Source organism: Lepidochelys olivacea (assembly GCF_965140295.1).
Source record: "Lepidochelys olivacea isolate rLepOli2 genome assembly, chromosome: 10".
NCBI classification, from domain to species: Eukaryota; Metazoa; Chordata; order Testudines; family Cheloniidae; genus Lepidochelys; species Lepidochelys olivacea.
In genome coordinates, this window is record NC_140420.1 from 39,165,958 (window position 1) to 39,191,003 (window position 25,046).

Genomic DNA, 25,046 nt, shown 5'->3' on the forward strand with positions numbered 1-25,046 from the left:
ATCCACAAACATGGTCCGTGGATACAAAGTGGATAGCTGCAGATTTGCAGGGCTCTAGTGATAGGAAGTAATAGTGACTCAGGAACTAAGAGGAGATTCTGCAATCAAGAGCAGGGAAGTATACAGGGTGAGAAGGGCCTGCCATTGCTGCTGTCCTCAGTACTACCACACTATGGGCATGTGTTTAAAGATACTCGCTATGCTGAACTTGAAGAATCAGTAGAAATTCTGATGATTGGCAGATGAGGGGAGAGGGAGAGTAACTTGGAGGGACTACAGTTTTTCCACCATGAATAGCCTATTATTTTTTGGTAACTTCACCCTGCTAAACTTGTAAGCACAGAGGACTCTGTCTTCCCAACAGAGAGGGCTAGAAACATATTTCTTTTTCAATGAAAGCTTAGATTACACAGTGGAGCTTGTACTAGACCCCTCCCAAAAGCTATTACATATAAGACCAACAAATTCAGGCCCTGTTTCTCTGTTGCCTAATTCCTCATGCAGTGATTGACACTAGGACAAAGTGGGCATAAAACACTAGTCATCTGATTTGTTACCATTTCACATGCACTTGGCACTTCCTTTCAACAGGTCTACACAATGGTGGCAGGGCAGGGCAGTGGAGTATCAGGCTCTGTCTCTAATGAGTAACAGCTTTTATGCTCCAGCTTGGTCAAGGTGTCCCATGCACTATTGTCACTGTAGATTAGAGTATAACAGAAGCTAGAAGTTCTTAGATGAAGCTGCTTTGGAGTTATGAGTGGACAGAGAGAATAATTTTCAGAAAAAAATTCCCCCTTCTTCAACACCTCATTCTTGTAAATACCCTACCACAGCAGAACATTACACTGCACACCCAATTCTCTCCTTGGGAAGAGGATGAGAGAACAGACACGTAACAGACCATAGTAAAATTTCTTAATGTGCTACTGGAAAGTGCTTAGATCCCCTGGTGATGAGGGTAGGATATGAACCTCTATCAACCAGAATACTTGTCCAATTAATCTGACACTTTCCTGAACACTTTTCTGTGAATGACTTCATGTGAGAAATGGTAGGTGGAAATCATCCTCCCCCCCTTGAAATTGGGGTGTGTGAATGAGAAAGAGAATTCAGTTTATAATATAAACTGTATTAAAGCCTTACCCATGGAGTCTCTAGTGTGACATATTTCAAACAGAAATTCAGTTTTAAAGAGATTCAAATATGTAACTCTTCTGAATCAGTGAGACCCTAAGCTACATGGTTACCAAGTGTCTCTAGAAATGAGCGCTAGCTCTATGCCTGATTCTGCCATCATTTCCCGTGCTGAGCAGTACTTTAATCCTTGAGTGCATCCATTTATTTCAATGGGACTACTTGAGGAGTAAGGGACAAAAGTAGCAGAATCTGGACCTTAGTGATGCATCTTCCTGTTAAGTTTCTTTTAGAGGCTTGTGTTTTATCCATACTTGTAATGACATTTATTTTCTGTTTATATCCTTGCCATGATCTCCCTCCTTTTACTAGACTGACAATGCATATTGTTAGAGACAAGGTGGGTGAGGAATTTTTTTTTTATTGGACCAACTTCTGTTGAGAAGTTAATCCAATAAAAGACATTACCTCACCCCCCTTGTGTCTCATATCCTGAGAGCAATACAGCTAGAACACTGCAAATGCATGTTTTTAACAGAGTTGATTCACTGAGAGCTATTGCTGTATTTCCATTACTATTTAAACATATGTATTTTGCTGTTATTTTTGATCTCTTAACTATTTTACTTATATAAAATTAAAATCCCCTTCTTCCAGAAAGGTTTCAGAGTAGCAGCTGTGTTAGTCTGTATTCGCAAAAAGAAAAGGAGTACTTGTGACACCTTAGAGATTAACCAATTTATTTGAGCATAAGCTTTCCTGAGCTACAGCTCACTTTTTTTCAGTTGTTAACACAGTCACCAGAGGGAGCTCTTTCAATCCCAATTAAGCCTCTAACTTCTATATGGGCTAGAGTTTGAACACAATGCATTTCTCATTTCATACCATTCTTTCTATATAATCAAAATCCCCTGGCCATCAGATGTGACCTATATTTTACTTATTCAGTCCAGGACAGAATAGGAAGAACTTTCCCATGGCTTGGCTGCCTATTTCTTCATAATTAGCTCATCTGTCACCGTTTTTACACTCCACTTTAGAATGTGTGGATTTGTGCAGAAGCACAAAAAGAATTAAGTGCTAGTGTTTGGCATTTGTTCTGCCTCTCACCTCTTTTCCCTTAAAGTTCAACCCTAGTGAGTCAGGTTAATGATTATTTCTGCACTGAGTCCCTTCTCATGTCTGTTTTGATGATGTAAACTAAGGGCAAATCCAGCCACCTCAGCAGAGATCCAGGTTATAGGACCTGTGACTCTCATTGCCCAGGCAGGCGAAGGAATAGAGGTGTGCTCTGTAGCCATGCAGGGAATCAGGCTGGAAGATGATCTGAAATTTATGCTTTCTGGGGTGCTGAAAAGGCAGTAGCAGTCTGGCGGCCATGCCAAGCCCCATGGTTTAGGGATGGTCTGGCTTTGTATACATGATTGTAACTAACATCTGCTGCTCTATCCTAGCAAGCTGGATGAGGTGGGCTGGGCAGAGATCAGAAAGCAGCTCCAGGAGTTCACACATACCACGCAGGTAAAATACTTTCTGTTCTGAGGCAGACTGAAAAGAGGGCTAAGCATAGACCAAGCACTTCTGCAATTGTAATGGTCACTGCCACCGTTACCATTACATCTTCATTCCCAGGACAGATGCTTTTCTTGATCTAACATGCTGCTACCTGCTGGAGCTCTTCCAAAACATTTCCCATCTGTGCACCAGCAGCAGTGCAGCTCCACTGGGAGATAACACCACTGGCAGCTCCAGAGCAGACAAGCTGCTTGTGGCCAGTGGCAGTTTTACCACCATGTTGCCCTGAGCAGGGTTGGTTGCCATGGTAGTTAAAAACACTAGCGCTCCCTTTATTACTACCACTGGTGAATACAAAGAAGGGAAACATTCAGGAGGAAAGGCTGTCGCAGAGACCCCAAGCACAGTTTCTGAAACACTGTTGCCTGCAGTACTCTAGCACTTCAATCACTTTCAGTGCTGGGTTGCAGGGGGACAACTGCTGGAAGCATTTGCAGCAGGGCTTCAATTTCCTAGTCTGGATTAGCTATAGACACCGAAGCAAAACATGCTTTCCTATCATTTCTTCTGTCCATACAAGTTAGGAGAAATCATATAACACTTTGTGGTCACATGGTTGGTTGTTTTTTTTTAAATTTCATTTAGACAAGGACTAAAGGAGGGAAGCAGTGTGGCCTAGCAGATAGAGCACTGTAATAAAACCTGAGGAGATATAATGCCGGCTTGGCCACTGGCCTGCTGGGTGACCTCAGGGAAGTCATAGCACAACTCTGCTTCAGTTTTCCCAGCTGTAAAATGGGGATAATACTCCTTTGTAAAATACTTTGAGATCTACTGAAGAAAAGCACTAAATAAGAGCCAGAGATTATTATTATAAAGGGAAGATCTCTTTAAAAACTCTTGCAAGGGAAGGGGATGGAGGTCATATACATTCCAATGCTGTACATCTGGAAGCCACACTACCAATCCCCACACCGCCCTAGTGGAGAGAGTAGGTTGTGAGGTGGTTGTCTGGGGATAACTGGGGGTGTTTTAGGCCTGGATTTAACACTCTTTCCTGCTGATCGTGTAACAGGAGGCTTTGATATTAAACAGCACCTCCCCTCTCAGCCCATCTCAATGCACCTGACAGTGTCTCCAAGCTGGCTGCACTGGTAGGATGTCATTGTTTTCAGGGCACTGAACACCTGTGGTTTGGCTTTTTGGGAGGCTCATGTGTCTGAATGTTGTTCTGATTTTCAGTTAACCGGGCAGCTTATTTAGCTTAATGCCCAGAAATCTCAGGGCTGGAGGATGCGTGCATGAGAAATTCAGTAGCCTCTGATTTGATGACCACTTCAGAGGGAAGAGTCAGCACCAGTCCAGTGCTTCCCACAAAGCACTCCCTTATCACTTCTTGTTCTCTCCTTGCTATTTCTGCCCCCAGGAGGATCTGGAGAGGGAGAGAAGCCAGCTGCTGACTCAGGCAATTGTGGCAGAAGAGCAGGTGCTGGAGCTGCAGGAATATGTAGATAAGCATCTTGCAAGGTGAGATGGGGATCCCTTCATCTGTCCTGTGCCCCATGCAAAAGGCTTACTTCCAGGGCTGATGAATACTGTGATAACTGCTCCAGTGTAGACACCTGACCTAACTGCTGCCTTCCCACAGTGCAGCCCAGCTAATGTTTGAAAGTGAATCCAGCTGTGTAAGCAGCTGGCATTATCAGTAGCTCAGCATGATCAAGGGAGTTTGCATCTGTTCTTTCTAGGGACATAATATTTCCTTCCTCTGGGCTGCAGCCCACTCTGCAGATGATGAAAGCTGTGTAGGAGGCTAAGGAGGGGGTGAGTGGGGAAGACTGTCTAGAATTCAAAGCCTTTCCACTCTGTAACTCATTTAACATGTCCGCTGTCTCCAACTGGTTCATCACAGCCACAGCAAGGGAGAGAAGCTGCTAGTGCTTCCACCACCAGGAGGTGCTATTACACTTAGCTTGTACAACTGCAACTAATTGCTCTTAAAAACAGAGGACCAAAATCATGCCTGGTGTAACTCCCAGGCTTGTTGCTGATGGAATCCCTTGGCTGAGTTCCTAGGTATCAGTTCACATGAAGTGTTGGGACAAATGTAGCACTGCCCTTAGCTGTAGTTTTCCCGTCTGGATAGCGTTTGGGAACTTGGCTTCAGCCTCACATTGGCTTTACAATCTCAGTCCTCAGCAGAGTTCTTATGACCACAGCTGATGCAAGGTTGATATTGCTTTTCTTTGTAACCTGTGTTTCTTGCAGGTACAAGCAGGAGATCCTGAGGTTAAGGAAACTTGTAGGGAGCGAGGCACCCAGAGCATTCAGTGCTGGGGCTTCTGATGCTCACTTAATGCAGAGATCCAAAAGGACCATCAGCCCAGAACTGTAGCTTTTGCCATGGCCCTGACAATCATAGGAAAGACAAGGACATAAAACTGAGTTGCTGCCAGGCTGTAGTATTCAGTGCTCTGGCACACCAAGAGATAATCCACTCCAGCAAGTGCTCTTCACATTAGGGCCCTCTTACTAGAGGACTAGGACTTGCTGAGAAGAAAATCAGCAGTATACATTTGACTGTACAGAGGTAAATAAATTTACTAAAAATCAAGATCAAAACTCAGTGCTTTGTTCCCACTTTATCTTGTTTTGTCAAGTTTCCCTCCGTCCAGCAGGCCATAAAGATTTCCCTTTTATTGCAGAAGTGCTCAGTAGCCGCAGAGCACCATTGCTGATACCTCAGGGTAGTGCAGCACCAGAGTGGGTTGAACCATCACCCAAACTTAGTCTACTGCAGAGCTGGTGGACTCAGTTTACTATGCACCTGAATTAACAGGTTCCCTTCACCTTCTGCTAGACCGTTGCCTTTAGCATTGTAACAGCTGCAAAGTGCTGTGCTTCACCGGTGCTAACTCCCCTGTCTGAGCTAGAGAGGAGTTAAAGTAGGGTTCAGGTTAGGATTTGAGCTCAGTTGCTCTTATGCACAGGGCACTGAAGAGACTTTACTGCTCTGCACTCATGGTGAGTTGTTCCATGGAGAAGGGCCTGCTGCGTGGGGATTATGTGAGGAGGACCTACAGGGAATTGATTAGCAGGGAGAAAAGGAGAGACCTGGAGAAGCTGCATTATTGAGCCTTCCCCCTAGGGAATTCTGAACACAGTCCAGAATGGCTCTGTCTACAGTGAGGGGCAAGCAGCACCCCAGCCCTGCCAGAAGAATGAACAGAGTCCCGTAGCCCTTTTATTGTTAGAAAATGAATTGCAAATAAATTAAGAAGAGAAATGAGTTATTTCAAACGAGAATCAAAGATTCAGCTCTTCAGTCTTGTGACAATTCTTTGGGGATTTCCAGCCCAATTCCACAGCTCAAAGGCTGCCCAGGATTCTGGTTCTAGGGAAGCCAGAGCACATGGGGTAAAGTCTGGCAAATCATCACCCCTCCCTTCTCATTGCAACACCCCCCCAACCCCCATGCTTGCTGAGCTGTTCAGCTGAACAGCCACACTATGGCAGCATTTGCCCTCCAGAGCAGTTCTGAGGGGCTAAAAAAGCACACACATTTGCAGAGGCTCCAATGCTATTGTCCAGGCTGTAAACCCCAGCTGCAGCTGAGCTCTCAACTCATTCTGGGCTTCCCTCAAATTTGTTCTTTGTTTGCCGTACAGTCTTGATATCATAGGCCCAGCTTCTGTTTATACCCTCTCCAACATTGGTGGTTGGCATCCAGGTGGGAAAGGGGAAGCGTCCAGCCACCACACGGGCCTCGTCTGGCAGTTCCGCAAGCAGCTTTGTCTCTAGGAGAGGTAGCTAATGGGGAGGAGGAAGGGGAAGCTGTTTTTAACAGTCACAGATATCACAAGGAGGGGAAAAAGTTGGTGTGTGTGTGTGTGATGCGTTCTAGAGACTTTTTGCAGGTTTGCCATTGGTTAGCAGAGTTGTCATTTTGATTATTAATATTGATATTGAAGTGGCATCCAGTGGCCCCAGTCAGGATCCGGACCCCACTATGGTGGGCATGGTGGAAACGCATTTATAGATGAAGCCCCAGGACACATTCATTGAGCTTTGCTTTTATGTCCAAAAATTAATTTTATCTCAACAGTAAACAGTAATAGCCCAGAAGGGGGCTAGCTCCCTGGAGATGAGAAGTAAATGCCAGCAAGATCTATTCTTTAGTGGTAATATCCACAGGACAATAAATAATAGCTTCATAGAAACTTATCTCAACACTACCTGGGATGGAGTTCAGTAGGCCCCTGTTGCAAGACTTCTAAGTATTGCCAGTCTATCAGAATAAGCAGGGTTTATGATAACCCTTTTTTTAATCTCTGAACTGAGGCCAGATCTGCAGATGCACTGAGCACTTGCTGCACCCATTGAAACAAGCAGGAGGCGCAGGTGTTCAGCACCCCAGCATGTTTAGGAATTTTGAATCACAAAATGCAAACTTTGATGTATCCATCCCTACAGCTACACAATGCTGACTGCATTCACCTACCTCTGTAGTCACTGGGCGTGCCGGTGCTCAGCATCTCACAGAGCTGGCTGGGGATACAGTAAGAGGTGTATACTCAGCACACGTGGGCAGTTTCTCAGCAGATCCAACATTTGGACTATCCCCGCTCAACGAAAACTCCCACTGACTATGATGGGGCCATTAGGAGGTGTTCACAGCAGCCTTGTTAAGGCAGTTGCACTAGGATTTGATTGGTTATGTGAAACATATATAGTTCTAGTGCCATTTTCTTAAGGGTTTTTGCCAACATTCAGGATGATCCCATTAGTCTGAGTATCCTCCCTTCTCATTGATTTGCCCAACGAAGTATGAAATTGTCAACCAGCCCTTCACCCTTAACCTCCTGTACCTGTCCCTAGAGCATGCTTGGACTTACCACACTGGGAGCTAGGAACACAGAGACGTTGTTGCAGTCAGACACGTTTACCTTTAAGAGGATAAAGTCAGTCAAGGGGAGAGAAATAACAGGCTGAGGGGATTGTACAATGTGTGTTGGGGAAAGAGGATCTTAGTGGCATCTTAGATCTGTGCACAAGGGTCAAACTTCACTTGTTGACATACAGGAAGTTATTCTAAACCCCAAAGAGGTCAATAATATTGAGCAAGTGAGATTTTTGGGAGGGCGGAGTTGTGCTGTTATCAGGAGGTGCTGCAAAAACCCTGTTACTGGACTAGATGCAGGTGTGTCTCTGATAACAGATTAAATAAAATCTTAGGGTCCCAAAATGTAGAGATGGGACTGACTTATTAGTTCATAGAGTCCAGTGGTTCTCAACCTATTTACCATTGTGGGCCGCAATGTGGCTGTGTGTGTTATGCGAGCTGCATTCCCACAATATATATACACTATCTGTATGGCCCTGAGGATGTCACATGGGCTGTAACTGTGTGCTGATTGAGCTGCAAGCGGCCTGTAGGTTGAGAATCACTGATCTAATCCATCCCCGCCAGTGTTTTCTCCAGCCTAGTTTTAGATGTGTGGAGAGGTTCAGCTTTTGCTAATAGATCTTTAGGAGGCTCGATGCACTTCTAGAGCCCCAGCTATAGACGGTCAATATGAGAGGAGCATCTTCAAGCTTGCCCTACAGCTGCACTGAGAAAGGACATTTGTGCAAGCTAGGGGGCTCTTTCATTATCCCTCTTGTAGAGTTTCCCAGCTCTCCAGACCTCAGTGTTTTCAACATCATTTTCAGCTGTGTGTGTTAAAGGCCAGAAGAAGGAAAACAGATGGATGATCCCAGCTAAACACACCTGAGGAACCTACAAAGGTGACTTAACAGTAATTCAATATTATTGGACAGAGAGGGCCAATGTGGCTTTCTTCTCCCTTTTGCCACAGTGCTGCTGATGTAGGAACTGAGGAAAATTTCTAGCACACAAAGTATATCTGATTCATAAGGAACAGTTCCAGTGGGGGAAAAGGGGAAAAAAACCCAGTGCCTCTAATAAGTAGGTTTGGAGGAGAATGCTGAACCTTTTGTCCAGCGTGGCTAAAGCCCTGATGTCTGTGTTTAGCAGAGGTGGTAGGTCCTTTGATCTTAGAGACAATGTAGTCAGGCAGGCTCAGAAATCCAGAGTCCTGACTCCATCACAAGAAGTTACCTTCCATAGATCTTGCCGATGGTAGAAAACCTTCCCGTAACACCCAGCCCTCCAGGCACGATAGTTGGAGAGTCTCAACAGCCAGGGGTTGAGTTCGTAGCCAACAGCTGGTCTGAAGCCTCGTTTATATGCTTCTAATACCTGGAGAGAGGAATTGAAACCAAAATAAACCTCCATGTTTGTTCCTGAAATAATCTCTGGAGCAGTGGCTGTAGATCAGAGAGCTTCCAGCTACTCCATTCCCAGGAGCAGTCACTGTGGGGAATGGGATAAGAGTACTGTCCATAAGGAGCATATTTACTTGCACTGCATTCTCTAATCAGCTCTTTTAGGGAATGGGGTAGGAAGGTAAGGAGTAGGTGATTAATGACCAGATGCCAGTGTAGAAGATAGTTGGCAAAGCTCAACATGTAACATGGTACGTCCTTAGAGATAAATCAGTGAGGCAGTGGACTAGAGAGACTGAGGGCGTGATCCTGTGAAGGGCTGAATTTTCAACTCCACTCAGTTCAGTGTGCTCAGGACCTCCCAAGAGGCAGTCAGCACCTTGCAGGCTCAGACTCAGAATGAGGAAAGGAGGAGGGGACAAGACAGGCATGAGCATGGTTGTAAGTACCAGTCTTATCAGAACTTTTTTCTGATAAGCTAAAGCGATTCCCTTCCACTGGCTGTGGGGTACTATAGTTGCTCCAATCCCTTCCTTTCCCAGCAGGAGTCATTCTAAGATGTGAGGAGTAACAGCAGTGTGGGGGCTCTCAACTGCTCCAGTCCCAGATTCGTTAAGGAGTCCAAGTCTAGGAAAGGGACATAGGCATGCTCCTTAGGGAGCAACTCACAGTTACTCCAGTCCCAGGAAGTCTTTGCAGACAATGGGTAAGAGCAATTGCCTTGAAAGAGCTTCCAGTCTAAGGAGTTACACTGGTGTAAGCCTACTGCAATCCCAACTAAGTTTCTCTAGATATACACTGACGTAACAGGGAGCAGGATGTGGATGCTCTTGCAGTGGGAGATACCTTTAACACTATTAACTCTTCAAAATGCAAACCAGCAGCTGTGAATATCAGACAAGAGGACTTTTTCCTCTCTTACAATTCTGCCATCTCCTGACCCTAAATCCACCATCTTCCCAGAGCGTCCTTTCAGCAGCGACATCACATTCTCAACTTGCTTGGCACTTGATGGTACATATGGCACCTGGGTTAGAGAAATGAGAAATAAGCCCCAGTCAAACACAAGTTACCTTTCTGGTGTTCCAGTCGTGTCAGAGTATTGCAGGATTCAGTAAAGCATCCTGCAAAGCATGGTATTTTGGGACATGTAGTTCCACACATGTGCAGGCTGCACATTCATTACAAACAAGGCCTAATCCTGCAAATGGATTTGTACAGGCAAACACTTGTTATAGCCCAGAGCTCAACTAACTTCATTAGATTTCCACATGGGCACAAGGGTTTGCCTATATGGATTTGACTGCAAGATCAGGGCAATAAAGTGAAGTCAAGGGTAGTCGCTTTGGTCACCTACACATTAGGTCTATCTGAATAGGAGGAAACCACCTGAAGAAAGCAAACTGGGGACTGAGACCTAGAGGAGCTAGCCTCAGCCACTATGCTAAACACAACTGGAAATTAGGAGCCAGATCCATAGCTGGTAGATTGATTTAAATGAAGCTTACCCAAGCAGAAGGTTGGATCCTAAGTAGTTCTCACCAAAACACAGCTGGAGTACTAAAAATGAAGCCTATCATAGAGATCTTCTCACTTTACAGCTTTACATATATTAATCATGTCAGCTATATTTCAGGTGCAGCATTTGTAAAGTGGTTTGGGAGCCTTCAGAATTAAACATCTTAAAACAAGAGACATTTGGCAAGGCTGCTAAGAACAAAAACTAACAAAATAATTCTCATGTGGTTTTATTTCCCATAGCAAATGCCTCAAATATCCTTCTGCCAGCAGGCCAGTTCATGAGTGACCCTATAACCAGTGGGTACGTGACAGAACAGAAACACTATAGTAAAGAAATGTTTCATGCACCTTCCAGGATGCCTTTATAAACCACACTGGGGGAACAAAATCATGTTATATAAAAAGCTTGGTAATATTCATCCCCCACACCGCTAAATATATACTTAATGCCTCTTCTCTTAAACCAGAAGAGATCCCCATGAAAAAGCCCTGGCGAATGATCTACCTGTAACTTTAAAGGCACTCTGCGGAAGCCAGGCATGAGAATTCCTGCCCACATAACATAGGCAGCAAAACCTGTACCAGCTGCAAGCTGCACAAGGCCCCAGCCACCAACAGTCTTCCCTTGCAGCTCCACTGCCAGCTCTTCCAGGTCATCAGGATCCATAGCTGTGAAAACACCAGGATCGGAAGGAGATTTCTTCATTAACCAGCTAATCATACTTGGCACGTATTCAGCATGCTGTATTTGTATTTACTGCACTGCACACACAGGGCGCTACAACCCCCACTACTATACCCTCCCTCAAGAACCTGTACTCATGTACGCCCTTCCCCCGGCCCGTTCCCCACACCTGGCGGGCCGAGGCAGGCTCGAGGCCGTGGCTTCTTTAAATCAGTCGTCCTTACACAAAGGTCATCACGAACTACCCGCATGCGCCCCATAATGCACCGCGTATACTCTCGTACCCAGACGCGCTGGCTTGGCGCGCACGCCGCTCTGGTGATGAGGAGGGGGCGGTGCCCCGCTCGTGGACTCTGGTCACTGTGGAAAGGTGGTCCGTGAGGGAAACACGTCCTTAGCAACGTTAGTTCCGCTGCTGGGTACTTAGGCAGCTGTTAACCCCCTTCCAAAACACTACACCCTGCTCCCCCGCTTGAGACCCACCTAAGGGGATGCCACCGACTTGGAGGTTAAGAACATAACCATCGGCAGTACCGGGCTTGGATGGAGGTACTGGGGAAGGTTATGACGGGGGCGGGTACTGGGGCTGGACGGAGGGGGTACTGGGGAAGGTTGTGACGCGGGGTTCCGGGCTAAACGGGGCGGGTACGAGGGTTGGATGATGGGATACCGGGAAAGATTATGACGGGGGTTACCTGGGTTGGATGGGGGGTACTGGCGAATGTTATGTCGGTGGTACTGTGGTTGGATGGGGGCACTGGGGAAGGTTATGACTGGGTTTACCGCGGTTGGATTGGGGGTGCCGGGGAACATTATGATTGGGGGGGAGGTTATGAGGGGGCTACCGGGGTTGGATGTGAAGAGTATTGGGGAAGTTTATGAAGGGGGTCACCGGGGTTGGATGAGGGGAGCTGGAGAGGGTTATGAGGGATGTACCCAGGTTGGGTGGGGTGGAACTGGGGAAGGTTATGATGGAGGGTGCTGGGGCATGATGGGGGGGCACTGGGGAAAGTTATCACGGGAGGTGCTGTGGTTGGATAGGGAGAGTACTGGAGAAGGTTATGACAGGGGGGTACCGGAGAAGGTTATGACAGGGGGTACTGGGGTTGGATGCAGAGAGTACTGGGGAAGGTTATGACAGTGGTACCAGGGTTGGATGTGGGGCACTGAAGAAGGTTATGATGGGGAGTACCGGGGTTGGATGGGGAGAGTACTGGGGAACGTTATGATGGGCGCTACCGGGGTTGGATGGGGGGTGGGGGTGGGTAGCGGAGAAGTTAATGACAGGTCGTACTGTGGTTGGATGGGGGGGCTACCAGGGTTAGATGTGGAGAGTATTGGGGAAGTTTATGAGGGGAGTACCGTGGTTGGAGCTGGGGAACTGGGGTAGGTTATGAGGGGTTGGATGTGGGGGTATTGGGGAAGGTTATGACAGGGGGTACTGGGCTTGGGTGGTGGGTACCGGGGAAGATTATGACGGGGGTATCAGGGTTGGATGGGGCGTACTGGGGAAGGTTATGAGGCGTGTCCCGTGGTCAGATGATGGGTACTGGGGTAGGTTATGAGGGGGGTACCGGGCTTGGATGGGGGCTACTAAGGAAGGTTATTACTGGGGGTACTGGGGCTGGATGCAGAGCGGGGTACCGGAGAAGGTTATAATGGGGAGGAAACAGGGTTCAATGGGAAGAATACTGGGAAGATTATGACAGGGAGGTACCGGGGTAGGACAGTGTGTACTGGGGAAGATTATGACAGGGGGTACCGGGTTTGGATGTGGAGAGTACTGTGGAAGGTTATGACGGGGGGGGGGGTCTCCTGGTTGGATGGCGGGTATTGGGGTAGGTCATGAGGGGTGTACCGGACTTGGATGGGGGGCTACGGGGAAGGTTGTGACGGGGGGTACTGGGGGTGGATGGGCATATACTGGCGAAGGTTTTGACGGTTGGTACCTGGGTTGGATAGGGTTGTACTGGGGAAGGTTATGACAGGCGGTACCGGGGTTGGATGGGGGGTGTACTTGGGAACGTTATGACGGTAGGTGCCTGGGTTGTATAGGTGGTACTGGGGAAGGTTATGACTGGGTGTACTGGGGTTGGATGGGGGGTACTGGGGAAGCTTACCGGGGTTGGACTGGGGACGCTGGGGAAAGTTATGACGGGAGGTTCCAGGGTTGGATGGTGGGGTACTGGGGAAGGTTATGACGGGGGGTATTGGTAATGCTCCCCAAATAATTCCTGGAGACTGGCACACAACAGACCCCAAGAATTGGTCCCCCGAGCACCTTCTTTGTGCTGCAGGTGGAAAACTGCATCACTGTATGAACCATATTGCAAGGCCCTGCCTGGGGCATAAAGAGAGTGTGCTCAGTCACATTTGCTAAATATGAGGCAAAGCCTTCTCAGGCCTTATCTTTACTAGAAAAAAAGGTGGGTTTTTTTTAACCCATGTTAGCTGACCCAAGTAGACAAGACAGTTGTACTTTTAACATGTGTTAGCTGGTTGAGATAACCCTCGAGTTCTTTCAGCCTGCTTTAGTTTGTGCTGATGCACATTTCTCCATTCTCAACCAGTTGCTGCCTGCACTGTCAGCATTTTGAACAGGTTCCTGAACTTCTTGCAGGGCTAGAGGAGGTGTCTGCTGATGGTGGTGATGGTTGTAGGACAGGAAATTATGAGGAAGAACCCCACAGTAGGCAGATGTGGTATAAGCAGCCCCCATGCAGGCCTAACCTTACTCTCTAATACTTTGTGTAAGCAGAGTCTGAATGAACTCTCCCCTGACAGCTAGTTCGGGAGCGGGAGAGACTTCAGGAGCAAACTGTATTTACATGAACACATATAGTCTGCATAGGTATCTAGCAGACAGGAGTTGTGTAGCTCCAAGTGATCAGCTTTGGCTGGTGTTGGGTGGCAAATCACTTGAATGCAGGGGTAGTGAAAAGTTATCAATGTTATCTTCATTGTATGACTAACGGGGAGCAGAACTGTGCTGAGCTTCTCCCAATTGAGGGGTCACCCTCAGCCGAAAGGAACTCGCTAAGCCAGGGGCTCGAATCCAGACCTCTGTGAAAGTAAGAGGGGTGAGGATAGGTGTCCCAGCTAGGAGTTGGGGACTCTCCCTAAGGGTCCTCAGTCTGGTTTAACCTTTTCCTCCCCACTGTTAAAAAAGATAGAGCTAAATAGGCTTCATTAAGAGCCTTTTTGTTATGTTAAAGTGCCCAAATGAGAGCTGAATTCACTTGTGGGGGGGCAGTGTTTCTGCCTAACCTGCAAAGAGCTGAAAATCACTCAGAGACTGATGTGCAGAGGTCACAGCAGAGAGGCAGGTGGCAGCAGAAGGTGACTGACAGTCGGCTGGTGAATGAGTGGCTGGCGAGGCAGTGAGCAGATCGAGCTGCTGGCGAGGCGGCCAGTGGATGGTGGGGCAGCCGGCAGAGAAGACCAGTAGCTGGTGGGGTGGCCAGCCAGTGCAAGTGCTCAGAGGGCGGAGCAAGCAAGGTACCTTCTTCCCTGGGTGAGAGCTCAGCTCACACAGATGCACCTGTGAACCCTGGTCCTCACTGACCAAGGACAGCCACTAAGAGTGGGGTATGGTGAGGGAGCTCAGAAAAGGAACTTTTGGTTGTAGAACTCAAGAACATGAGGCAGAAGGCACTGCCCCATGCACTCTAGGGTGGGTGTCCTGCTCACAGTTTTATGTTTATGAATCCTGCTTGTGGCATTTCCCCTAATTAATGTCAGGTGACTTCCCTCCTTTCATTAAAAGTTTCTTTTCTACACTCAGACTCTGTGCTTGCGAGTGGGGAAGTATTGCCTCTCAGAGGCACCCAGGGGTGGTGTGTGATTTTCCCAGGTTATTGGGTGGGGGCTCAAGCTGGTTCTGTGTTGTATTGTTGAAAAGGAACCCCTAGATATTGAACCCGGCCCTGGTTACTGTCGGCTCTACCTGGCGGAAAGGGTTACATTTGGCTTAAATGCTGAAGCATGGGGTTTTTATCCCTTCCAAAATTCTTCACTGTCATTACTCTGGCTATTTTGATCTGTAGAAATGTCGAATCCTCTTGACCTCATTGACATTCTGTGGCAATGAGTTGCATATTCTTATGTGTTGAGTGAAAAAGTATTTCCCTTTATCAATTTTGAATTTATTACCTTTCAATTTAATTGAACGTCTCTTTGTTCTTGTATTATGAAACGTGGAGAATGGATGTTCTCGATCTACTTCCTCTGTGTCATTCATTATTTTATATATGTTCACCATTTCCTCTCTTGTTCATGCCCTTTCTATGGTAAGCAATCCCAGTCTTTTCAAACACTCTTCAAATCAGCTTTTTCCAGGCCCCTTATAATTCTCAGTTGCCTTCTCTGAACCGCACTCTAGTTCTACAATCCATTTTGAGATGGACTGACCCATCAAAGCCTTGGCTGGGATAATTTAGTTGGGGTTAGTCCTGCCTTGAGCAGGGGGTTGGACTAGATGACTTCCTGAGGTCTCATCCAACCCTAATCTTCTATGATTCTGTGACCAGTACTGGTCATAAAATATCTGCTGAAAACACATTAGTTGTGTTTTTTCTAGGGCTGTCAATTAATTGCAGTTAACTCACATGATTAACTCACAAAAATTAATCGTGATTCAACACACTGTTAAACAATAGAATACCAATTGAAATGTATTAAGTATTTTGGGATGTTTTTCACATTTCCAAATATATTGATTTCAGTTACAACACAGAATAAAAAGTGTACAATGCTCACTTTATATTATTTTTGATTACAAATATTTGCACTGTAAAAATTATAAAAGAAATTGTATTTTCAATTCACCTCATACAACTGCTGTAGTGCAATCTCTTTATCATGAAAGTGCAACTTCCAAATGTGAGGTTTTTTGTTACATAACTGCATTCAAAAACAAAACAATGTTAAACTTTATAGCCTACAAGTCCAATCAGTCCTACTTCTTGTTCAGCCAATCGCTAAGACAAACAAATTTGTTTACATTTGCAGAAGGTAGTGCTGCCTGCTTCTTGACTACAATGTCACCTGAAAGTGCGAACAGGCGTTTGCATGGCACTGTTGTAGTCTATTGTTAGTATATAGGTCTGTTTGTTAGCCTGGGATAGAATTTTGGATTTGACTTTTTGATACTCTTCTACTAAAATGTGTAAGCAAGGGACAAAGACACTGTGATGTTGCTTCTGCCTAGTCAGCTGGATTTGTTAGTAGAATGGGAACAGATAAGAGCAGTTAAATGTTACTCAAGAGCACACTTTAAGATTGCCTCAAACCCTATCTCAAGGAAGGCAAGGTCAAGCAACCAGTCAGGAGGGTCAAAGGGGCATGGGGCGGGGGAGATATAAAACACTTGGCCCTGGTCTAGGAGTTGAGGTCGAATTTAGCAGCGTTATATCGATTTAATCCTGCACCCGTCCACACGACGAAGCCCTTTTTTCGACTTAAAGGGCTCTTAAAATCAGTTTCCTTACTCCACCCCCAACAAGGGGATTAGCGCTGAAATCGGCCTTGCTGGGTCGAATTTGAGGTACTGTGGACACAATTAGATGGTATTGGCCTCCGTGAGCTATTCCAGAGTGCTCCATTGTGATCACTCTGGACAGCACTCTCAACTCAGATGCACAGGCCAGGTAGACAGGAAAAGGCCCGCAAACTTTTGAATTTCAGTTTCCTCTTTGGCCAGCGTGGCAAGCTGCAGGTGACCATGCAGAGCTCATCAGCAGAGGTGACCATGATGGAGTCCCAGAATCGCAAAAGAGCTCCAGCAAGGACCGAACGGGAGGTACGGGATCTGATCGCTGTGTGGGGAGAGGAATCTGTGCTATCAGAACTATGTTCTAGTTTTCAAAATGCCAAAACATTTGTCAAAATCTCCCAGGGCATGAAGGACTGAGGCCATAACAGGGACCCGAAGCAGTGCCACATGAAACTTAAGGAGCTGAGGCAAGCCTACCAGAAAATCAGAGAGGCGAACGGCCGCTCCGGGCCAGAGCCCAAAACATGCCGCTTGTATGATGAGCTGCAGCCATTTTAGGGGTTTCAGCCACCACTACCCCAGCTGCGTTGTTTGACTCCTTCAAAGGAGATGGAGGCAACACGGAAGCAGGTTTTGGGGACGAGGAAGATAGCTCACAGCAAGCAAGCGGAGAAACCGGTTTTCCCAACAGCCAGGAGCTGTTACTCACCCTGGACCTGGAGCCAGGAGCCCCCGAACCCACCCAAGGCTGCCTCCCGGACCCGCCAGGCGGAGACGGGACCTCTGGTGAGTGTACCTTTTAAAATACTATACATGGTCTAAAAGCAAGCATGTTTAATGATTAATTTGCCGGGGCATTCATGGCTCTCCTGGATGTACTCCCAAAGCCTTTGCGAAAGGTTTCTGGAGAGGGCAGCCTTATTCCGTCCACCATGGTAGGACACTTTACCACGCCAGGCCAGTAGCACATAGTCTGGAATCATTGCAGAACAAAGCATTGCAGCATATGTTTGCTGGCGTTCAAACAACATCCGTTCTTTATCTCTCTGTGTTATCCTCAGGAGAGTGATATCATTCATGGTCACCTGGTTGAAATAGGGTGCTTTTCTTAAGGGGACGTTCAGAGGTGCCCATTCCTGCTGGGCTGTTTGCCTGTGGCTGAACAGAAATGTTCCCTGCTGTTAGCCATGGGGAGGAGGGAGGGGCTAGCCACGCGGTGGGGGGAGGCAAAATGCGACCTTGGAACTATGTATGTAATATGCTATTTATGTAATGTTAACAGCAAGGCTTACCGTGAAAGTGTACCCATTGTTCTATAAAATGTGTCTTTTTAAATACCACTGTCCCTTTTTTTTTCTCCACCAGCTGCATATGTTTCAAGGATCACAGGATCTTCTCCTTCCCAGAGGCTAGCAAAGATCAGAAGGTGAAAAAAACACACTCGCAGTGAAATGCTCTCTGAGCTCATGCTGTCCTCCCACACTGACAGAGCACAGACGAATGCGTGGAGGCAATGTCAGAGTGCAGGAAAGCACAAAATGACCGGGAGGAGAGGTGGTGGACTGAAGAGAGGGCTGAAGCTGAAAGGTGGCAGCAGCATGATGAGAGGAGGCAGGACTCAATACTGAGGCTGCTGGAGGATCAAACTAATATGTTCCAGCGTATAGTTGAGCTGCAGGAAAGGCAGCAGGAGCACAGACCGCCGCTACAGCCCCTGTGTAACCAACCGCCCTCCTCCCCAAGTTCCATAGCCTCCTCACCCAGACGCCCAAGAACGCGGTGGGGGGCCTCCGGCCACCCAGCCACTCCACCCCAAAGGATTGCCCAAGCAACAGAAGGCTGGCATTCAATAAGTTTTAAACTTTTAAAGTCCTGTGTGGCCTTGTCCTTCCCTCCTCCACCACCTCTCCTGGTGCTTCTCTCTTCCACCACCCCTCCTGGGCTACCTTGGTAGTTATCCCCCTATTTCTGCGATGAATTAATAAAGAATGCATGAATGTGAAGCAACAATGACTTTATTGCCTCTGCAAGCGGTGAGCGAAGGGAGGAGGGGAGGGTGGTTAGTTTACAGGGAAGTAGAGTGAACCAAGGGGCGGGGGGTTTCATCAAGGAGAAACAAACAGAACTTCCACACCGTAGCCTGGCCAGTCATGAAACTGGTTTTCAAAGCTTCTGTGATGCGCACCGTGACCTCCTGTGCTCTTCTAACTGTCCTGGTTTCTGGCTGTGCATAACCAGCAGCCAGGCGATTTGCCTCAACCTCCCACTCCACCATAAACGTCTCCCCCTTACTCTCACAGATATTGAGGAGCACACAGCAAGCAGTAATAACAGTGGAAATATTGGTTTCGCTGAGGTCTAACCGAGTCAGTAAACTGCGCCACCGCACTTTTAAACATCCAAATGCGCATTCTACCACCATTCTGCACTTGCTCAGCCTGTAGTTGAACAGCTCCTGACTACTGTCCAGGCTGCCTGTGTATGGCATCATGAGCCATGGTATTAAGGGGTAAGCTGGGTCCCCAAGGATAAGTATAGGCATTTCAACATCCCCAACGGTTATTTTCTGGTCTGGGAAGAAAGTCCCTTCCTGCAGCTTTTGAAACAGACCAGAGTTCCTGAAGATGTACCTTTCCCGGCCAGCCCACACTGATGTTGGTGAAACATCCCTTGTGATCCACCAGTCCTTGCAGCACTACTGAAAAGTACCCCTTGCGGTTTATGTACTTGCCGGCTTGGTGCTCTGGTGCCAAGATAGGGATATGGGTTCCGTCTATAGCCCCACCACAGTTAGGGAATCCCATTGCAGCAAAGCCATCCACTATGACCTGCACATTTGCCAGAGTCACTACCCTTGATATCAGCAGATCTTTGATTGTGTTGGCTACTTGCATCACAGCAGCCCCCACAGTAGATTTGCTCACTCCAAATTGATTCCCGACTGACAGGTAGCTGTCTGGCGTTGCAAGCTTCTACAGGGCTATTGCCACTCGCTTCTCAACTGTGAGGGCTGCTCTCATCTTGGTATTCTTGCACTTCAGGGCAGGGGAAAGAAAGTCACAAAGTTCCATGAAAGCGCCCTTACGCATGCGAAAGTTTTGCAGCCACTGGGAATCATCCCAGACCTGCAACACTATGCGGTCCCACCAGTCTGTGCTTGTTTCCCGAGCCCAGAGTCGGCGTTCCACGGCATGAACCTCCCCCATTAGCACCATGATGCCCACATTGCCAGGGCCCATGCTTTAAGAGAAGTCTGTGTCCATGTCCTCATCACTCTCATCACCGTGCTGACGTCGCCTACTCGCCCGGTTTCGCTTTGCCAGGTTTTGGTGCTGCATATACTGCTGGATAATGCGTGTGGTGTTTAATGTGCTCCTAATTGCCCAAGTGATCTGAGCGGGCTCCATGCTTGCTGTGGTATGGCGTCTGCACAGAAAAAAGACGCGGAACGATTGTCTGCCGTTGCCCTGACGGAGTGAGGGGCGACTGACAACATGGCTTACAGGGTTGGCTTACGGGGAATTAAAATCAACAGAGGGGGTGGCTTTGCGAGAAACAGAATGGCCCCCTCAAGGATAGAACTCAAAACCTCAAGAACTCAAAACTGGGTTTAGCAGGCCATTGATTTCACGGAGGGAAGGAGGAGAAAATGAATATAAAACAAATCTGGTCTATTTCTTGTTTTGATCCACTTCATCTATCTTTATACATCTTGCTGGCAGCAGACTTGCAGTATGACCGCTAGCCATCGTCATCTCCTGGGTGCTCGGCAGAAGACAGTGCAGTATGACTGCTGGCCATAGTCTTCTGCTGGCTGCTGATTAAAAGACAGTGCACTGCCGGTAGGACTGAATCGCCATGAGACGAAACTTAAAAGGGAAATGACTTGGCTGAGTCACTCCCATGTTTGCCCAGGTGCCCCTGACCTCATCGAGGTTGATTAAAAGAGCACCCAGGACTACGTCGACGACGGCAACCGGTCATACTGCACTGTCTGCTGCCAAAAGTCAATAAACTGCTGCTGTATAGCAATGCAGTACTGCGTCTGCCAGCACCCAGGAGACATACAGTGACGGTTAGCTGAGCAGGCTCCATGCTTGCCGTGGTATGGCGTTTGCGCAGGTAACTCAACAAAAAGGCGCAAAACGATTGTCTGCCCTTGCTTTCACGGAGGGAGGGCTTGACGACATGTACCCAGAACCACCCACGACAATGTTTTTGCCCCATTAGGCATTGGGATCTCAACCCAGAATTTCAATGGGCGGCGGAGACTGCGGGAATTGTGGGATAGCTACCCACAGTGCAACACTCCAGAAGTCGACGGTTGCCTCGGTATTGTGGACACTCTGCCGACTATGCACTTAGAGCATTTATGTGGGGACACACACAATCGACTGTATAAAAACGCTTTCTACAAAACCGACTTCTATAAATTTGACCTAATTTCGTAGTGTAGACATACCCTAAAAGACCAAAGAAATCCCCATCCGTGACTGCAGCACAACCTCACTCGTTACCTCTCCCATGGGGTACAAAAGGGGTGGGATGAAGACCCCAGACCCAAAAATGGAACATGACCCTAAATTGTAAGGGGTGGGACTGTGGGCATGCATTGCAGGTATATTTGGGCCTGCTAAGAAGGAGGAGGAGGGAATAGGGAGAATGGGGACACAGGCAAGGCTCTGCGGCGTCAGAGCTGAGAACAGAACACTGGGAAACAGACTGCTGGTGTGTAGAGCTATGGATATGCTTGTTTGGAACTAACCCCAATAAACCTCGAATTGCCTGCACTTTGGACTTCTGGTCTTCTGCTCTCTGTCTGTGTGACAAGAACCAAGGGAGGGAGTGAAGGGAAAGCCCTCTAACACCTGGGTCACAAGTTATTTACATGCCAGATGCGCTAAAGAGTCATATGTCCCTTGATACTTCAACCACTATTCCAGAGGACGTGTGTCCATGCTGGTGACAGGTTCTGCTCGATAACGATCCAAAGCAGTGCAGATTGACTCATGTTCACTTTCATCATCTGAGTCAGATGCCACCAGCAGAAGATTGATTTTCATTTTTGGTGGTTTGGGTTCTATAGTTTCCACATCGGAGTGTTGCTCTTTGTAGACTTCTGAAAGCATGCTCCACTCCTCGTCCCTCTCAGATTTTGGAAGGCACTTCAGATTCTTAAATCTTGGGTCAAGTGCTGTCGCTATCTTTAGAAATTTTACATTGGTATCTTCTCTGTATTTTGTCAAATTTGCAGTGAAAGTGTTCTTAAAATGAACAACATATGCTAGGTCATCATCCGAGACTGCTATAACATGAACTATATGGCTGAATGTGGTAAAACAGAGCAGCAGACGTAAAATTTTCCCCCAAGGAGTTCAGTCACAAATTTAATTAAGGCATTATTTTTTTAACGAGCGTCATTAGCATGGGAGCATGTCCTCTGGAATGGTGGCCGAAGCACAACGCACGTAAATAACTTGCAATGCCGGCTACAACAATGCTATGCAAACAGCTGTTCTCACTTTCAGGTGACGTAAACAAGAAGCAGGCAGCAAGATCTTCTGCAAATGTAAACAAACTTGTTTGTCTGAGTGATTGAATGAACAAAGAGTAGGACTGAGTGGACTTGTAGGCTCTAAAGTTTTACATTGTTTTATTTTTGAATGCAGGTTTTTTTTGTACATAATTGTAAGCTCAACTTTCATGATAGAGAGATTGCACTACAGTACTTGTATTAGGTGAATTGAAAAATACTATTTATTTTGTTTTTTACAGTGCAAATATTTGTAATAAAAAATAAATATAATGTGAGCACTGTGTTCTTTTTATTCTGTGTTGTAACTGAAATCGCTATATTTGAAAATATAGAAAACATCCAAAAATATTTAAATAAATGGTATTCTATTATTGTTTAACAGTGCAATTAATGGTGATTAATGTTTTTAATCACTTGACAGCCCTAGTTTTTTTCCCTAAAGCTAGTGAGGAAATATAGTTCTGGCCAGCAATTCAAAGAACAAAATCTTGATCTTTAGAAAGACTTGAGACCAGCCAGGCAACTGTCTCAGGCTTAGGGCTGTGTATGCTTCAGCAATGTCCTGCATGGTTAATCAAACTCCCCTTCCGTTGTTCTTTTCAGTCGTCTTCCCCGTTCCCCATTGGATAGTGTCTTTCCTGCACTATCAACCACTCAGTCACCCCAGCCTCTCTAGAATCAGCAATTTATCTCATGTTTTCATGCCTGTTGCTTCTCATCCAAACACAGGTTGAGAATCAGGGGACAGGTTTTGGAAGATTCTCTACAGCTCCAAAACAAATGTTCATAATCTTGAATCCAGCATTTCAGTACAATATACTGGAAAGTATAGGTGTATGAGAATCTTTGTGTGCTCCCTCTCCAAATTGATTAAGGTTCTTCTTTTATCATATTGCATCTCTTTGTGCCCATTTGAGGAGTAGGCCAACTGATGAATGAGGAAACCTGGGTGTAGGAGGGATGGATGGACAGTGGTACTGACCAAGTTGCAGTGCATGTCTGGGTTTTTCCCTCAAGAGCGGGTATAGACACATACAGTATTGATGTCGAGAGGGTCATCTGAGAGAGGATCAAAAACCCTCTTTAGTTTCTGACTCTATTGTATGCATCGGTGGGTGGGTAAGACTCGGACCCTATTTCAGGTGGGCCTGAAGTTCAGTCTGAGATTTCCCCTGTGGCTATCCTAGTTGAAAGACATTGGCTAATAGCGTCTGGATTAACAGCAGATAGATGGTCTTTCAGTCTTCATTTACCAGTGATGAAAAGCAAAGCCCTGACATGGACCCTAGGCCTACATTGAACAGGCTCCAAGTGCTGTGCAGCCACTGGGAGGGGAAGCACCCACAATGGATTCTGCTGGACATGGATTCAAGCCCTGGCTCCTGCCTTGCCGATGGAGCTTTTGCTCCTTTTTAGTAGGTCAGAGCTCCGAGCTTCCTAGCTTTCCCATCTGCACTAACTTTACTGATCTCTGAGCCTTGGCTACACTGGAATGTAAACAGTCAGCTTCAGATTACAGTATACACCACAAAAGCTGAGGAGGGAGATTAGACATGAGACAGTGAGAGACCAGGGGCTTGGGAGGCAAAGCTTCTATAAACAAGAGTGCTAGACCCTCTGCCTGTGCTGGTAAAAGCACCACGCTGTCCTTATGGACTGATACCCGCAGTGGGGAGAGATCCATCATTCTGATGCTTACTAGCCAAAGTGGCTCAGCATGAAGCCTATTGTTCACCTCATTATATAAATAGCTTTATAGCCACATACTGTACAAACAAACACTGGGACTGGGAGAGGGGAGGCGACACACTGGATGAGTACTCTGGGAGGACTTCTCTGGGGGAGTTAAATTGAGATGAACTTTCCTTAATACACCATCTTTTGAGACCAAGTAGGTTAGGTAAACATGTCTCTCTGGCCACAGCATGGCTCTAGCTCCTGTCTGAAGAACTGGCCACAAGGAGGCGTTCCCAAGGTTCCCAGCTTCCTGGTCAGGGAGAATGGTAGAAGAGCCCCATGTTAATCCAGAGCTAACGTGGTGTGTGAGACCCATGAAAGGGGAACGGCTGGTAACAGTGTCCTTTAACTATAGCATGCCATGTCAATGGTGAAGAATCAGAGCAAGTCAATTTCTTCTAATACTGAACAAGGAACTCTTTTTTAAAAATAAGGATAACAAAGTTAACACTAAAGCTACTCTACATGGATCTCTGCCTAGAATCTTCCCCAGCCCCACTCCTTCTAGGCTGCCTGCTACAGATTAAAATAAACCGATCGTATCAATATAGTTATAGCTATATAGATCTGTACAAATGAAAGAAGATGTCATTCTAGTCTCTCTGTACTGTATTGTTAAATATAAAGAAATATTTTCTGAGGCCTGCTGTTTCAGCTCAGATGCCCACTTACAGAACATTATACACTATGTTAGAACAGGAAGTTAAGAAGAATATTATATTGATTGGAAACTGCAGAAGGATTTTAGGTAGGTGGGATGTAACTACCCAGTGTGGAATTTAACTAGAACACTGGGTTAACATGGCTCTCTAGTGAAGTGTGCTATTGGATCTTAAATGACTGCAAGTCATCGGGAGCTCTTTTTTAAAAACTTATCTGAACGATTGGACTTCTAGCAGCAGCCCTACAGCACTGTACTAACTTGGAGGAAAGAGCACCATTAACCAATGTTGCCAACTTGTGACTTTTATTGCGAGTCTCACAATAGTTGGTGTGGTTTTTTTCCTTAAAGCCCCTGCTGTTGGAGTCATGTGATTAAATGGGAACAAGTCCCTGCCCCAAAGAGCAAACAATCTAAATAGACAAGACAGACAAGAGGCAGGAGCAAGGAAGGCTGCTATCCTCATTTTACA

General features: G+C 46.6%; 2 protein-coding genes and 1 long non-coding RNA gene across 11 annotated transcripts in view; 2 read left to right on the forward strand and 1 right to left on the reverse strand.

The window, feature by feature from the left end:
- Positions 1-6,097, forward strand: part of CCDC78 (coiled-coil domain containing 78) — a 57,056-nt gene extending 50,959 nt beyond the window's left edge. For 4 of the 5 annotated variants that reach the window (XM_084641449.1, XM_084641447.1, XM_084641446.1 and 1 more), the window contains 3 exons: positions 2,592-2,658; positions 4,079-4,179; positions 4,921-6,094. In XM_084641449.1, coding sequence (XP_084497575.1) covers positions 2,592-2,658; positions 4,079-4,179; positions 4,921-5,047 — 295 coding nt within the window. In that variant the 3' untranslated portion in view covers positions 5,048-6,094. Of the gene's footprint in view, positions 1-2,591; positions 2,659-4,078; positions 4,180-4,920 lie in introns of all 5 variants that reach the window. The other variant, XM_084641445.1, reaches the window with a different exon arrangement.
- Positions 6,098-6,103: 6 nt separating this feature from the next.
- Positions 6,104-11,476, reverse strand: ANTKMT (adenine nucleotide translocase lysine methyltransferase). 2 transcript variants are annotated; one of them, XM_084641452.1, is made up of 6 exons: positions 11,431-11,476; positions 10,967-11,130; positions 9,863-9,967; positions 8,774-8,914; positions 7,548-7,598; positions 6,104-6,462 (listed from the first exon to the last, which is right to left on the reverse strand). In XM_084641452.1, exons 2-6 carry the CDS (start codon positions 11,126-11,128, stop codon positions 6,277-6,279), a joined length of 645 nt encoding a protein of 214 aa, XP_084497578.1. In that variant the 5' UTR covers positions 11,129-11,130; positions 11,431-11,476; the 3' UTR covers positions 6,104-6,276. The 2 variants fall into 2 exon arrangements, with proteins under 2 accessions (XP_084497578.1, XP_084497577.1); XM_084641451.1 differs by lacking the exon at positions 11,431-11,476 and adding an exon at positions 11,316-11,399.
- A 20-nt stretch (positions 11,477-11,496) lies between these two features.
- LOC311527450 lies at positions 11,497-18,644 on the forward strand. Of its 4 annotated transcripts, none has more exons than XR_014713331.1 (4): positions 11,497-11,695; positions 16,848-16,946; positions 17,043-17,426; positions 18,006-18,644. It is a non-coding gene; the product is annotated as an uncharacterized lncRNA (long non-coding RNA). The 4 variants fall into 4 exon arrangements; XR_014713332.1 differs by lacking the exon at positions 11,497-11,695 and adding an exon at positions 13,582-14,660; XR_014713333.1 differs by lacking the exon at positions 11,497-11,695 and adding an exon at positions 13,582-14,644.
- The last annotated feature ends 6,402 nt before the right edge of the window (positions 18,645-25,046 follow it).

Excerpts from the sequence above, each read along its gene's own strand:
- ANTKMT (XM_084641451.1), bottom strand. The coding sequence starts at position 11,397 with ATGCGGGTAGTTCGTGATGACCTTTGTGTAAGGACGACTGATTTAAAG. Across the intron at positions 8,915-9,862 it reads GGTCAGGAGATGGCAGAATT|GTATTAGAAGCATATAAACG; the intron begins GTAAGAGAGGAA and ends TCCTCTCTCCAG. Across the intron at positions 6,463-7,547 it reads TGTTCCTAGCTCCCAGTGTG|CTACCTCTCCTAGAGACAAA; the intron begins GTAAGTCCAAGC and ends CCTCCCCATTAG.